At 38.4% G+C, this 13,303-nt stretch overlaps 1 protein-coding gene across 10 annotated transcripts in view; it reads right to left on the bottom strand.

Annotated features, from left to right (window-relative positions):
• DMXL2 (Dmx like 2) overlaps positions 1-13,303 on the bottom strand; it is a 105,303-nt gene that overhangs the window by 59,704 nt on the left and 32,296 nt on the right. For all 10 annotated transcript variants that reach the window (XR_012154000.2, XM_073303878.2, XM_073303879.2 and 7 more), the window contains 5 exons: positions 12,964-13,138; positions 10,703-10,939; positions 4,680-4,957; positions 3,776-4,472; positions 1,098-1,219 (listed from right to left, as the gene is read on the bottom strand). Coding sequence is in view for 9 of the 10 variants with exons in the window: in XM_073303878.2 (XP_073159979.1) it covers positions 1,098-1,219; positions 3,776-4,472; positions 4,680-4,957; positions 10,703-10,939; positions 12,964-13,138 (1,509 nt within the window). In the remaining variant the exon portion in view is untranslated. The remainder of the gene's footprint in view (positions 1-1,097; positions 1,220-3,775; positions 4,473-4,679; positions 4,958-10,702; positions 10,940-12,963; positions 13,139-13,303) is intronic.

Below are 13,303 nucleotides of genomic sequence, written 5' to 3' on the forward strand. Positions count from 1 at the left end.
TGTGACGTGGCAGCAATTGTCCATACTAGCACATTGACTGGAGAACCGGGGTGCAGTTTGTAAAGTTTTTCTGATTTTGGGCAGGGGATTTTAGTCTTGGAGTTTCAATACACCACCCTTCTCCCTCACGCCCCTCCCCCACAATTACAACTTACAAGAGTGTCCATATCCTCCTTTGTATATCAATAGGGAAAAAGTTTTCATTGCCACATAGGATTTCAATAAAACGAACTGTTCAAGCATGCAGGGTGCCCCTTCTGCATTCCCACAGCCAAGTCGCAATATTACACATCCAGTAGAGCTTCAGGAAAGGACAGGGCTTTGTCTACAGTGCGGGTTGACCGCCATACAGCCTTTCTCCCTGCCATTCCCAGGCACGTGGCATACAGCAGAAAGAAGGCAGTGGGTGCTATGGCAGTGTCAATGCCCCAGCAGGGGAGGTGCGGGGGATAGTGGGGAATCAAGAGCTATTGAGAGGGAAGCAGGAGTGAAGAGAAGGGGTGCAATGAGCTAGTGGGAAAAGAGGGGAAGTGGGGACAGGACTACCAGAGGAAGCTAAAGAGGAGCAGGAGCTAAGGGAAGGACAGGGGCTAATAAGGGGACAGAATGGGGATGACAGAAGCCAGTGGAAGTGCAGGACAGGTCAAGAGCTGGAGGTGCGGGGGGGGGGGGGGGAGGGGGCGGCTAGGGAAGCCAATGGTGACCCTTAGCACTCCCTCTTCCCCTTTTCAGGTTCTGTCCTGCCCAACAACCCCACTCTGCTCTCCTCTGAAAGCTCATTTTCCCTTAGATTCTCCCAAGTTGCTGGCTTGGCACATGCCTTTGCCTCTCTCTTTAGGCATAATGCACATCTGCTGCTACTGTTTGGGGAACCCGGTCGCAGAAATCTAGTCTTAGCCTTTCACTAATACTAAATCCAGTGTTTTCAAAACTAATGATTATGGACACATGCAAACTAAGTAAAAATTACATGACATCACATGGACCTGCACAAAATTTGGCAGCTATGAGAAAAGTGAAGCTTTTGGAACAAAACTAATATGTTAAACTTTTGCCTTTTGCATTTCAAGTCTCAAATAAACTGTATGTAAACTTACAGAACATTCAGGGTCAGACAATTCATCTAGAAGTTTTCGTGCATCTACCACTGCTTGATAAAGCCTCAGATTTTTGCCATCAGATGCTACAAAGCAAGCACTAGCAGAATTGCAGTATGTACCTGAATCAAAACACCAAATACAAATTTTAGCATATAAACAGATTATGATACCATTTTCCCCTCAATTATTGGCTGAAGTGACATTATGTAGCCAATTAGAATCTATTTTATTGCATGAAACTATATTTAATGATCATACTAGTATTGTTGAAATATTGGCAAATGTCATGAAAATGTGTAAGTTAAATATAATAATGTAATATTGAAGTAATCTCATGTCTTAATTTACATTTTATGATAAATTTTAGTTATACAAAACAATCTAAGTAGACACAAAATCCAGGAGCAGAATTAACATATAAATGAATGTTTATAAACAAACAAATCTTTGCAAGTGAGCAAAGACCAGCAGGTACCATATCCAGCTGAATAATATCCTTCCTGGAAAATGACCTGGAAAATATAAACTCCTAATGTTAAAAGTAGCAATACAGGGGAAGAGGAGAAATTATGCACACAGTACAAATGTATACATTCAAGTGACCTGTAATGGTTTGTGTCCTTTTGGCTTCTCAAAGATGTATAAAATAGGTCTGATGCAATGGATTTAGTTTTTGTTTTTGAATCATTTTTCTGCTTAGCTTTCTACATTAGAAATATCTTTTCTAATGACTCAGCTCTTTTTGGCTGCAGAATGCCTTAAAAGGACTGAAGAACTTAATGAGATTATGGCAGCACAGAAGACTGAAACTTGATCAGAAAGGGATATTTAATCAGAGCATTAAACATTTGGGGAAGGGCTTGTTGTTTTTGTTAAAATCTATTTAACTCCAAGTCTTGAAAAACTCTTTTTCTTGACTTCTCTAGCAAAAATATGGAGGAAGCGTTTGTTGTTTGCTTTGCAGTTCATTTTTAAGGTCTGGGAAGATGAGAAGAAAAAACAAAACAAAACTCAGAGCCAATATTCCTTAATTACAGTTTTAAGAAATATGCTTACGCATATCAGTGTTGTGATTCAGTAATTTAATTTATCTTTTATTAGTGTTTAGCATTTTCAAGCTTAGTCTGAACACGGTTATTGAATTTAATAATTATATAGTTAAATACTATACATTTGCTATGCAGATGAAACTTTCCAGCACAGATATGGCATGGTAAACTTGTTTATGGTATTTTGGAAGGTAAAAACTGAGTGACTGAAAAGGCTTAAAAATTTTATACGGAAGATTTTCTTGGTAGTAATATTAGAAAACACTAAAATTAAATCCAAGAATTAAAGAATTTATTAAACCTGATACTCTAGTGTCATAGCACAAAACTATGACCTACCATAATGGTGTCCCCTCCCACATCAATCCTCTGTCCCCTCCAAAACCTTATGTCTTCAGCATTAAAAAGTCAATGTACCTGATTATTAAAACTTATTCAGCTTTAGAAACAGGCTTTTTTAAAACAGAAAAAGGTGGAAAGAAGTCTGTTATATATGAAAGCTCCCAACATAGAGGACATTAAGTAGTTTATGGAAGGGTTGAGCAGGTTTAAGTGTCAGTTTAAAAATATTCCCTATATAAAAGGATACAATTATAACACAGATGTTGCCACTGTCAGAGACATTTTGCTATTTATATGGACCCTGTCACAGCACATTCATAGTTTGTTAGTTCGCTTTGATCTAGTCCCATTTCAGAAGGCTATATCTGAGCAAACTAATGAACTGTTAATGCACAGCAGCTGATCAAATCCAACAAATTCTTTAAAAAAGAAAAGGAGTACTTGTGGCACCTTCTTTTTGCGACTACAGACTAACACAGCTGCTACTCTGAAACAAATTCTTTGTGAGAACCCTGTGCATGTTAACAGTTTGTTATTTAGTTCTCTTTGAAATGCAACTAGATCAAAGCAAAAGAACAAACTGTTAATGTGTGGTAGCTGACAATTTTTTGTTGCTGTGACCACAGTGTGAAATTATCTATATTTTACCTTGGCTGTGCCAAGAATTATGCATAATTTTACCATGACAAAAATCCTATCCATACCTATATATTATAAAAGTGATGATTTAAAACAAATTGATTGCTGGAGTATATTGTAAATCAATTTTGCAACTATATTCTTAAATCAAAAAAGTTAGTGTTATTTTTCTTCCATAATAAGTTAGTTGAAGTCAGCTCTTTGAAGGAAGCTCCCAGAAGCTGGACAGATCCGGTCTCATCTCTTTCATGAATTCATTGCACTCAAAGCCCAAAGTTTTGAGCTATTTCACAATAAAGATAATCTTTTTCCAAAGGACAGTGGAAGATATTATACCAACTGTTCTAACAATGTGTTACTACCTATACAACATTTTAAGTTTCCTATTTTAGTACAAGGTATGCTTAGATAATACAAGTCAAAAAATTAACCAAAAAAATTAGTTTTCATTTAATGAGGTGTTCAAAGCAAAGGGAGTTTCTTGAAAAAAACAAGGAAGGATAATGAAATTATATAATGTATAACAAAACAGATAATGCCTAGAATAATGAAATAATTACGATACATGACTAAAATAAATTATAAATATTTTGTTTGAACAGATTACATGCAATTGTTATGTAAAAAAAAGTACAACACACTCACCAAGACAATAGCTGGGAATAAGAGTTGGAAGCCAGGCCACATTAGAGAAGGCAGACGTATGAAGCGAGTTAATTCGAGCCAATTCAGATACTCCTCCAGTGTATGACAAAGGTCCAATGGGGTCTACACGCCACAGAATCAGCTCACTGTAGATTGCATTTGGGTCATGGAACGTACAAGTTGCTGCATTTCTAAGATGTTGCCTAGAAGAACCTTTTAAATGTTTAATAGGATCCATTATTTTGCTTAATCTATCAGCGTCCCATGGATGATCTGATTCAGGAGTTAACAGAGCATTATGATGAGAAGATGTTAATAACAAAGGTAAAACAGAATGGCAAGCCAGGTCATTGAGATGAAATCGGTGACCACAGTACCTAAATTTATGTGATACAGTAAGCACAGTGGTAAAAGCAGATTTATCAGCAAAAGTAACTGCCCACTGGTTTAGGGATCCATCTATATGTTTGGAAACCATCATCACGATAGGAGCCATTATATTCACATTTGGGTTATCCTGGGAAGAGCTTGGTCCATTAATTCCTAGAGTGCTATCTGGAATATTAGCTGTCGTCTGATGCACAGCACTAATGACATCTTTTGTAGAGGTAGTGCAAGCATACATCATGATGTTTTTACTAAGGGAGCTGGCATCTCCTGATGGAAATGCAACAGGAATCCGAGAAGAAAATGAAATCTAAAAAAAAAAAAAGCCCAAAATAATGAAAAGTTTAGTTAAAAAACAACATTTTAAACACAAGCCCACCATAAATGTTGATATATTTTTGCTGTTTTATATTATATTTGTTTTACAGATTAAATTTATATTTACATATGTTTCAATAACAAGTATACAGTGAATATCTGTTAAAATAAGAAATAATTACGTTTTCCAGTACCGTACCTGAACTTGTCTAAATATTCCTGGATTGTACTCATCCAAATATTTCACATGCCACACTAAAAAGGTACCATCAATGGGGTGGATAGTAAAAAGCATATCTGGATTCCTGTTCCATTCAGTAAGAAGCATTTCAATTTTCCGATCTAACAAAACTGTAGGAAGGGGCATACGTGGGCTGGCTGATGGAGATGTTTTGGGGCTCCCCTCTCTTTCTCCATCTTCATGTTCTGAAGAGCCTGTAGCTGTTCCTGTCTCAGATTCTCTATCGATAGATAATTCTGAAACAGATAAACACAAACTGTCTTATACTACAGCAGAAATTTCCTTGCCATAATTTATAAGCAAAACAAAAAAATCAATTAAGGTGCTAAATAACAATGTTTATCACACTAAGCCTTTTGGAGGTAGAAACTGTCTTTTTGCTCTTTGTACAATGCCTAGCACAACAGGGTAATGGTTTATGACGGAGTTTCCTAGGCACTAATGACAAAATCATCATCTACAAAACTCCCACACACACTCGTCCCAAATTAATATGATCCTTTCAGATAAGGGGATTGTCATGAAATGTGTGGTGTTTTACAGTTGATAGGGAAAAGGTATTGTGTGCATACTGTAAGAATTGTGATGCCCTTAACTACTTATTTCCTTGTGTTTAAGGACCTGGATTTTTTTTTTTTTTTTTTTTATAAATTACTGTTGTCATGAATTAACCTTACTTGGTTTTTGAAACAAAGATTTTTGGTTTTAGAGTTTCCCAGGTGATTTTCCCCCTTTAGCTTGTGTAGCTAAAAAAATATACTTTTTTTGAAATTTGAAATAAATGGAAGTAGCACCAGACAACTAAATTAAAGGTACTGACCAAACTAATAATGGCTCCTGCCTTAATTCACAGTGTGCCTGACAAAATACACATTCTTATTACGTCTCTAAGTTAACTACAGTATAAATGCACAGTGCAGTCTTCATTCATTTAGAATAGTGATGAAAAGCATAAGAAGTCTAAAGACTAACTGGTAAACGTCAGTAAACATCAATTTCACCATTCCCCCCCAAACCAATGAAAAAATATTTCCATTGAAACTAACAGAAATTTCGATAGGCAAAGAAAGAAAAATGCTGCTTGAGAACTTATGAGAGTCCCACCTTAATGTGCATAAAACATATTGTAACACGAACATTAACAGACCTGGAACAGTGACACCATTTAGGTAGCTTTAATTTTTTGAATCTCAACCTGTCTCTCATGTCTCTATTCCATGTGGAACATAGGGTCTTCACCACAGCCTTCCACCTTTGCCGGTCTCCTGCTGCAGTCTTAGCTTCTTCCCATATCATTTTAATAGCTATTGTGTCTTTCCACGTGATCCTGGATCTACCTTGTTGCCTCTTGCCCTGGGAGTTGCAGTCCAATGCCTGTCTTGTTATATTATTCAGGTCTTTCCTCTATGTGTACCGTGGACATCTCCATTTTCACTCCATAATTTCCTATCCTGTCAGTTTGTTTTGTCCTCCCCAGGGTTCTTCATTTGTGATTTTTATTGGCCATCTGATCATGAGGATTTGTCTAAGACAGGTGTTTGTGAAAATTTAAAGTTTAGATAGTAAGGTCAAGTCTCCTAGTTTCAGTGCCACATAGTAAGACCGAGTTTATAATGGTGTTAAATATTTGAAGTTTAGTTTGGAGGGCAAGATTTCTGTTTCCAGACTGCCTTTAGAGTTACAAAGGCACATCTGTCTTTTGATATTTTGGCTTTAATGTCTTTGTCTGTTCCGCCTGTTGTACTTACAGTGCTGTCATGATATGTGAAACATCAGACCTTTTCTATGTCCATCCCAGATAGGTACGTTATTGGTATGTTCTGTTGTGTGTTGAACACCTACTGTCATTAAATAATTTTCTGGCACACAAACACATAATTTCCCACAACCGTGAACATGTAAATTCACAAAAATCTAAAAAAGACCTTAAAATAAACATTGATATTATCAATTGAAATCATATATAAAAAGGCAAAATCAAATTCTGCGAACCCTAAAGACAGGGCACCAGGCAGCTCCCAAGTGAAAGTGGGGGGCAAAAGATGGCAGAGCCCAATTTAATGCTACTCTGAGCGGCATTAAAAACAATCAGATTTTTTCCACTAGAAAATCCTCTGGTTTGACAGTGGCAATTGGTGTCTAAAGGGTGGTGCCCAATCTCAACCCCATACTCCAGAAATTATGCAAAACCTCAACTGTACATAACCTGAGTGTAAGGGCTTTCATTGTCTTGGGGAAAACAATGCCGTATGCTTGAAATGGCTCAGGACTTGAACTCGAAAAAAGAAACTGGCACTCGGCTAAATTCTGCCCACGAGACACTTCTCACAGTAGATTGTGCAGATACTCAAGATATGACCATGCCTTCTCTGCTGGGTTCCTCAAGCTCAATGTCCCCTCAGTGAGGTTCAAAAATGCATCCACAGACAGGGCCATATTAAAACCCAAATCAGCAGCATAGGGTCCTGTCATAAATATAAAGGGAAGGGTAAACCCCTTTAAAATCCCTCCTGACCAGAGGAAAAGTCCTCTCACCTGTAAAGGGTTAAGAAGCTAAAGGTAACCTCGCTGGCACCTGACCAAAATGACCAATGAGGAGACAAGATACTTTCAAAAGCTGGGAGGAGGGAGAGAAACAAAGGGTCTGTGTCTGTCGGTATGCTGCTTTTGCCAGAGACAGAACAGGAATGGAGTCTTAGAACTTTTAGTAAGTAATCTAGCTAGGTATGTGTTAGATTATGATTTCTTTAAACGGCTGAGAAAAGAACTGTGCTGAATAGAATGACTATCCCTGTCTGTGTGTCTTTTTTGTAACTTAAGGTTTTGCCTAGAGGCACTCTCTATGTTTTGAATCTAATTATCCTGTAAAGTATCTATCATCCTGATTTTACAAAGGTGATTCCTTTACTTCTATTAAAAAGTCTTCTTGTAAGAAAACTGAATGCTTTTTCACTGTTCTAAGATCCAAGGGTTTGGGTCTGTGGTCACCTATGCAAATTGGTGAGGATTTTTACCAAACCTTCCCCAGGAAGTGGGGTGCAAGGGTTGGGAGGATTTTGGGGGGAAAGACGTGTCCAAACTATGTTTCCCAGTAAACCCAGTTAAAGTTTGGTGGTGGCAGTGGAAATTCCAAGGGCAAAGGGTAAAATTAATTTGTACCTTGGGGAAGTTTTAACCTAAGCTGTTAAAAGTAAGCTTAGGAGGTTTTCATGCAGGTCCCCACATGTGTACCCTAGAGTTCAGAGTGGAGGAGGAACCTTGACAGGTCCCAGCTAGCTGAGTCATGTGATGTCATCAGAATCTCAGGGTTTGTTTTTTTTTAAAAAATATGTTTCAAGCCTTCATTGTTGCAAAGAATGGCTGAAAAAGTGAACTGTGTATAACTGACCTAGTGATGTCTGTCTGAGCATGCATATGGCCTACAGCAAATGGAAGAACCAAGAAGTGAACTGACCCTCCCAACTCTGAGTGGGTTGGTCTGAATGGGGTGTGTGGCTTGCATGCACTGCTGGGTCTGACAGAATTGGCTGCATGTGATGGGGTGTATCAACTTCAAATGCCAAAAAGGTGGCAATTGACACCTGAGAGCTTATTAGCCCCACCTTGTTACACCTAACAGCTGTGCCAGGTTCAGGGAGCAGTTAAAAGGAAGGAGTTCAGCAATTCGGGTGGAAGGGAGAATTTAGGAAAGATGTGGTTTGGAGTCCCCTCTCTGCAGGAAGGCCTGACAAAAAACAGGTAGAATAAGAAGAACTGTGAGATAAGCTAAAGAGCGGAGTTATCTCCTGTGGTGGGCCTTGAAAAAGGGGCAAGATGCTGGGGAGGGAGCCCTGTTGCTTGGTGTTTTGCAGAAGGACAGAACTGGGGAGAACCTAAGGCTATGTCTACACTACAGCTTATGCCAGCATAATTTTTGTCACTCAGGGGTGGATATAAACCAAGCCCAAGTGACAAATTATGCTGACATAAGCACTTGTGTGCGCAGTGCTATGTTAGCGGGAGACCTTCTCCCACCGATGTAGCTTTTACCACTCGCAGAGTTTGCTCTCCCTTCAGCACAGAGTGTCTACACCACACACGCTGCAGCTGTGCAGATGTATCAGTACAGCTGTGCTGCTGTACATACAGACATGGCTGAAAACTGACTAAAAGCTCATCTGGGAGAGGCAGAAGTTGCTTAGTTTGTATTTTCATTTCATTGTTTGTTTTAATTTTGCTGAGAGACTCCAGAAAAAGCCCTGTGAGCCACTACTGTTCTGGAAGAGGAGAAACTGAAGAGGAGCCTAGGAGGGGTGTAAGACATTGTGCTGATTGCCATTATTTTGTTGGACACGATTTGTTTTGGACACAAACCCCCAAAGGAGTGCAACTATAGTGTGGCGTGGCTGGAGGGCCCACTCACCCTGGTACCCAACCACTGAAGCCTTGAAGAGGATAGCAAGAGAGTTGCGGAAATGCTATGACATTTAACAAGGGGGCGCTCTGGAATGGTAAGTTGATGGTGTGCCCCCTCAGTGGGGCTCAGATGAACCGCTTGGCTTCGTTCCTTTCCCAGGTGACCTTTTAGCTCCATGGGGGGAAAGTAGTAGTGGTGTTCTCAAGCATCATTCATTCATGTTACTTTCCAAACAATAGGCAGAAATTCATAATATGCTTGTCCCCGTCCTCTGACAGTGGTGAAACCTTTTTCTTCTTCCCCTTTTCCCAGCTAATTGGGGTTAGGTCACTAGATCAGTCTTTTCCTTACTTGCCAGTCCAACGCTCACTCCATATCCACTCCGTCCTGCTGTACACAGTCTATCCACTATTTTCTTGGCTGTCCTTCTCTGCCCACAAACTTAAATCTCAAGTGCTCTCCTGTACAGAATTCCCTTCATACATCCTTCACACGTCTATACCATCTCAGCTTCCTCTCTTGCAGCTTCTCACTGATAACATCATTCTGCATTTGGTCCAGCAACATCACCCCCTCACTGCCCTCAAACATCTCATTTCCATGGCTACAAGTTTTCTCAGGTGCCTCTCTTTGGTTGCCCATCTCTCTGATCCCTCTTGCCATGGCTTTGTATAATTGTCCCTTTAAGTAGTCTGGGCATCCATTTACTATAAATCATTCCACATATCTTGTGCCATTACATCAGTGGTGGACAGTGAACAATATTAATATATGAAATACCACCGGGCATCGGAGTTAACGCCAGTGGTCTTAACATGGGTCAGTTCACACCTCCCAGAGATACTCTTACAGGCTGTGCGCATCTGGTAGACATCACTGCACTGCACTTACTTCACATTTTCAAGATTGTCTTCACAACTATATGGGGGATAGCCTTAGTATTTTATTTATGAAAGCTGAGATTCCGAGAAACTAGATGGGATGGCCCTAATGACCCGATGTGAAGCAGTCCAGTTCAGATTTTGGATACCACTACCAACTTCCTTTCATTTGTGCTTGCCTGCCACATTTGGCTATAATTTGTACTTATCTTCTCCTTTGCATATAGTAAAGGGAACGACCCAAAATTAGCAACCTTTTATTATTGTGTGCAAATGCCACTTTCTCTAGGCTAAGGAAAGAGATAATTATACATTAATATCCAGTAGACATTTTAACAGAAAAGCATACTTGAAGTTAAACACATAATTTCCTCAATGAGAATCTAAATGAATGTAAGAGAATAATCAACCACCGATATGCAAACAGACATACAACAATATTCAGTATAAACCCCTTAATATAAAACCTAGGTTTTCACTATAATCTATAAAAAATGGAGAGAGAGTCTTCTAAACCTTCCAAAAGAAAGACTGTTAAACCTGTTTCATGCAGGAGATTACCGTGCCCACTAGCGGTTGCAGCCTACAGCACATGAAACCTAAACTATAAATGCCTATATTTGTGATGTGTGACATCATATGTACTATGTTCGCCAGAGTAATTTTAATATAGACATTATAAAATAATAACCTGGATTACCAACCATGATCTAGTTTCATATGTAAGCCTCTCTCTTTCTCCTCCATTTCCTCCTCCTCTTCACCATCAGCATCATCAGCATCTTGTTCTGGTTGTTGTTCAGCAAGTTTTCTTAGATGCCTCATAAATACTTCAATTGAGGATGTAAAATTAAATTCTTTATTATTCAGCCAATGAACCACAAAGCCTCCATTTCCTTCATCTACATTAAAAGCTGTCCCAGCTAACACTGATGGAATATCTGTGGAAATAAAATTTAATTTAAAAAATCGCCACCAAAACCACAACATAAATATATGCAAATTAGCTACCTAAAACACAGAACTTCGTAAATTTATACCTGTAAGCTAAAACAAGTTATACACACACGAGACAGTGGATAATTTACAGATACTAATGGAAATGGGTTGTTATAAGGTGAAGAAAGAAAATTAGCTTTGTTCCATAAACAAAAACCAGTTACAATAACAAAAGTTATGGTTCTCTACATGAAAAACATTGTAGTTATGTATAAAAGTATTCATAAAACCAAACCATTTAAAGACAAGTGTAAAATCTTATGCTGCCCACAAACATTCTTACCAAATATTAATCATAACATAGCCCTAACTCTGATAATAAGTTATTCTTAAAACTTATTCTCTGTTTTCATATCTATATGTTTCTTTTAGGGACAGTGTCAAATGGAAAATATTCAGTTAATATATTTATCAACTGACAATTTTTCAGTATAATACTTATGTGCACTTTCAAATTAATACAGCCGTACATGTAGTTTAATAAAAAAGTGTAGATTAATTGGTAAAATTATACACATATTGCTGACTTGCACTTGAGACTCAATGTGCTACATTAATGTATAAATATAAACTTTTATAATTTCTTTTTCAACAGTATTTTGTTTTGTATTTATAGTTTGAGATTATGGGTGTAAGAATATAATGTTTTTTGGGTCAGAGTTAAGATTGTTGTGTTGCGATCAAATATGCATTTCTTTATACTTGACAAGAACAACCTATTTGTTATGTGAACAGGGTATAATTTATGTCCTTAACTATTTATATCCTTTAAGTGCCAGGGTTCTGTAAATATGATAAGTGACTACATTGCTATTGGTTAACAACCTCTTTAATTAAAAGAAGGGTTTTTTTAATTTAAAAAAAAGAAGCTTGTTTTGGGAATTTCACAAGGTTTTGTTAATGCTTTATTTTTAAAATTAGTGTAGTTAAAGAGACTCCTATTTAACAAATAGGATAAGACATATCACCAGATGGAAGGAGGGAGTGGTGGCTGACTAAAGACTTGTACAGAACTCTCTCATTCAACGTACACCACGGAGGATGCATATGTTCCATGGGTACCTATATTAGGCTGTGTTTGTAAGTGGACATGACTATCTTCAGAAGTGCTCAAAAACTATAGTAAATTGAAGTAAAACTAAAGACTAGAACCAATGTAACTTGATTCCACTGCTAAAGACAAACCCGACAGGCCACAGTGCCTCCCAGGCATGTCCCTGAACCTTTGTGCATATTTCTCCCAAAGCACCGATCATTATCGTACCTAAAGGTATGTCTACACTGGAGCTGGAGGTGAAATTCCCAGCTTGGGTAGGCATACCTGCACTAGCTCTGATTGAACAAGGGTGCTAAACATCGCAGTGTAGCCGTGGGTGCACAGGCAGCAGGACAGGTTTGCCACCCCCAAGTATGTACCTAGGGTTGCAGACAGGATTGTGCACAGGGCGGCTAGTCTGTCCTGCTGCCCATATGGCTGTATCTACACTGCTATTTTTAGCACGCTAGCTCGATCACAGCTAGCAAACATACATCTACCTGAGCTGGAAATTATACTCCAGTGTCAGTGTGGACATACTCTAAGTGCCACTTATTGCCCCCAGAACATTAAGAGATCTGCAAAGGACCTTCCCCGTCAAACCCAAGAACAAACCAAACTTGAGTTTGTGCCTTTTTTGCTTCTTTATTATGTACAAAGATGACCCAAACGTTTTGTTTTTCATCCAAAAAAAAAAAAAAGAGGGGGCGAGAGTTTTAGTTTTTACATTAGAAATTCAGGTGCTGTCTGTCCTGCAAGTCTCTATGATAGTTAGAGACTACTGAAATGACATCTTTGCTATGGACAATACTCAAGAAAGCAGATCAAACCATGAGCACTACGCCAATACCATCTCCGTAACATTTCCATTTTGGATAAATTATTATTGGGCATTTAAAGGGGAAAAAAAAAAAAAAAGAGTATTTTCACCTGTGGTAGGGTTGATGCTTGCTGCTATATGAAAGTGACAGAGTGCATTAGCATGATGTGAAATATGACGCTGAACTTCATGCGAGCCTTGTTGATCAGGCAATAATTCTGTGTGAGTAATAAGAACTGAAGATCTTCTTTGTCCTTTTCTCATATTTTTCAAGTGATGAAGTGTCTGAAGTAAAAAGAAAAATCATATTTAAATCTAAAAGAAAACAACGCATTGTGAAGTTGATCATGAGAATATCTATGCAAATCCTAATACCTAAGATGTGAAGACCCTGCATGCAGATTGGTTGAGGTTGTTAAACTGTGCACATTTTTTCTGATCAAAGTCACA

Source organism: Lepidochelys kempii, chromosome 10, assembly GCF_965140285.1.
Source record: "Lepidochelys kempii isolate rLepKem1 chromosome 10, rLepKem1.hap1, whole genome shotgun sequence".
Lineage (NCBI taxonomy): Eukaryota > Metazoa > Chordata > Testudines > Cheloniidae > Lepidochelys > Lepidochelys kempii.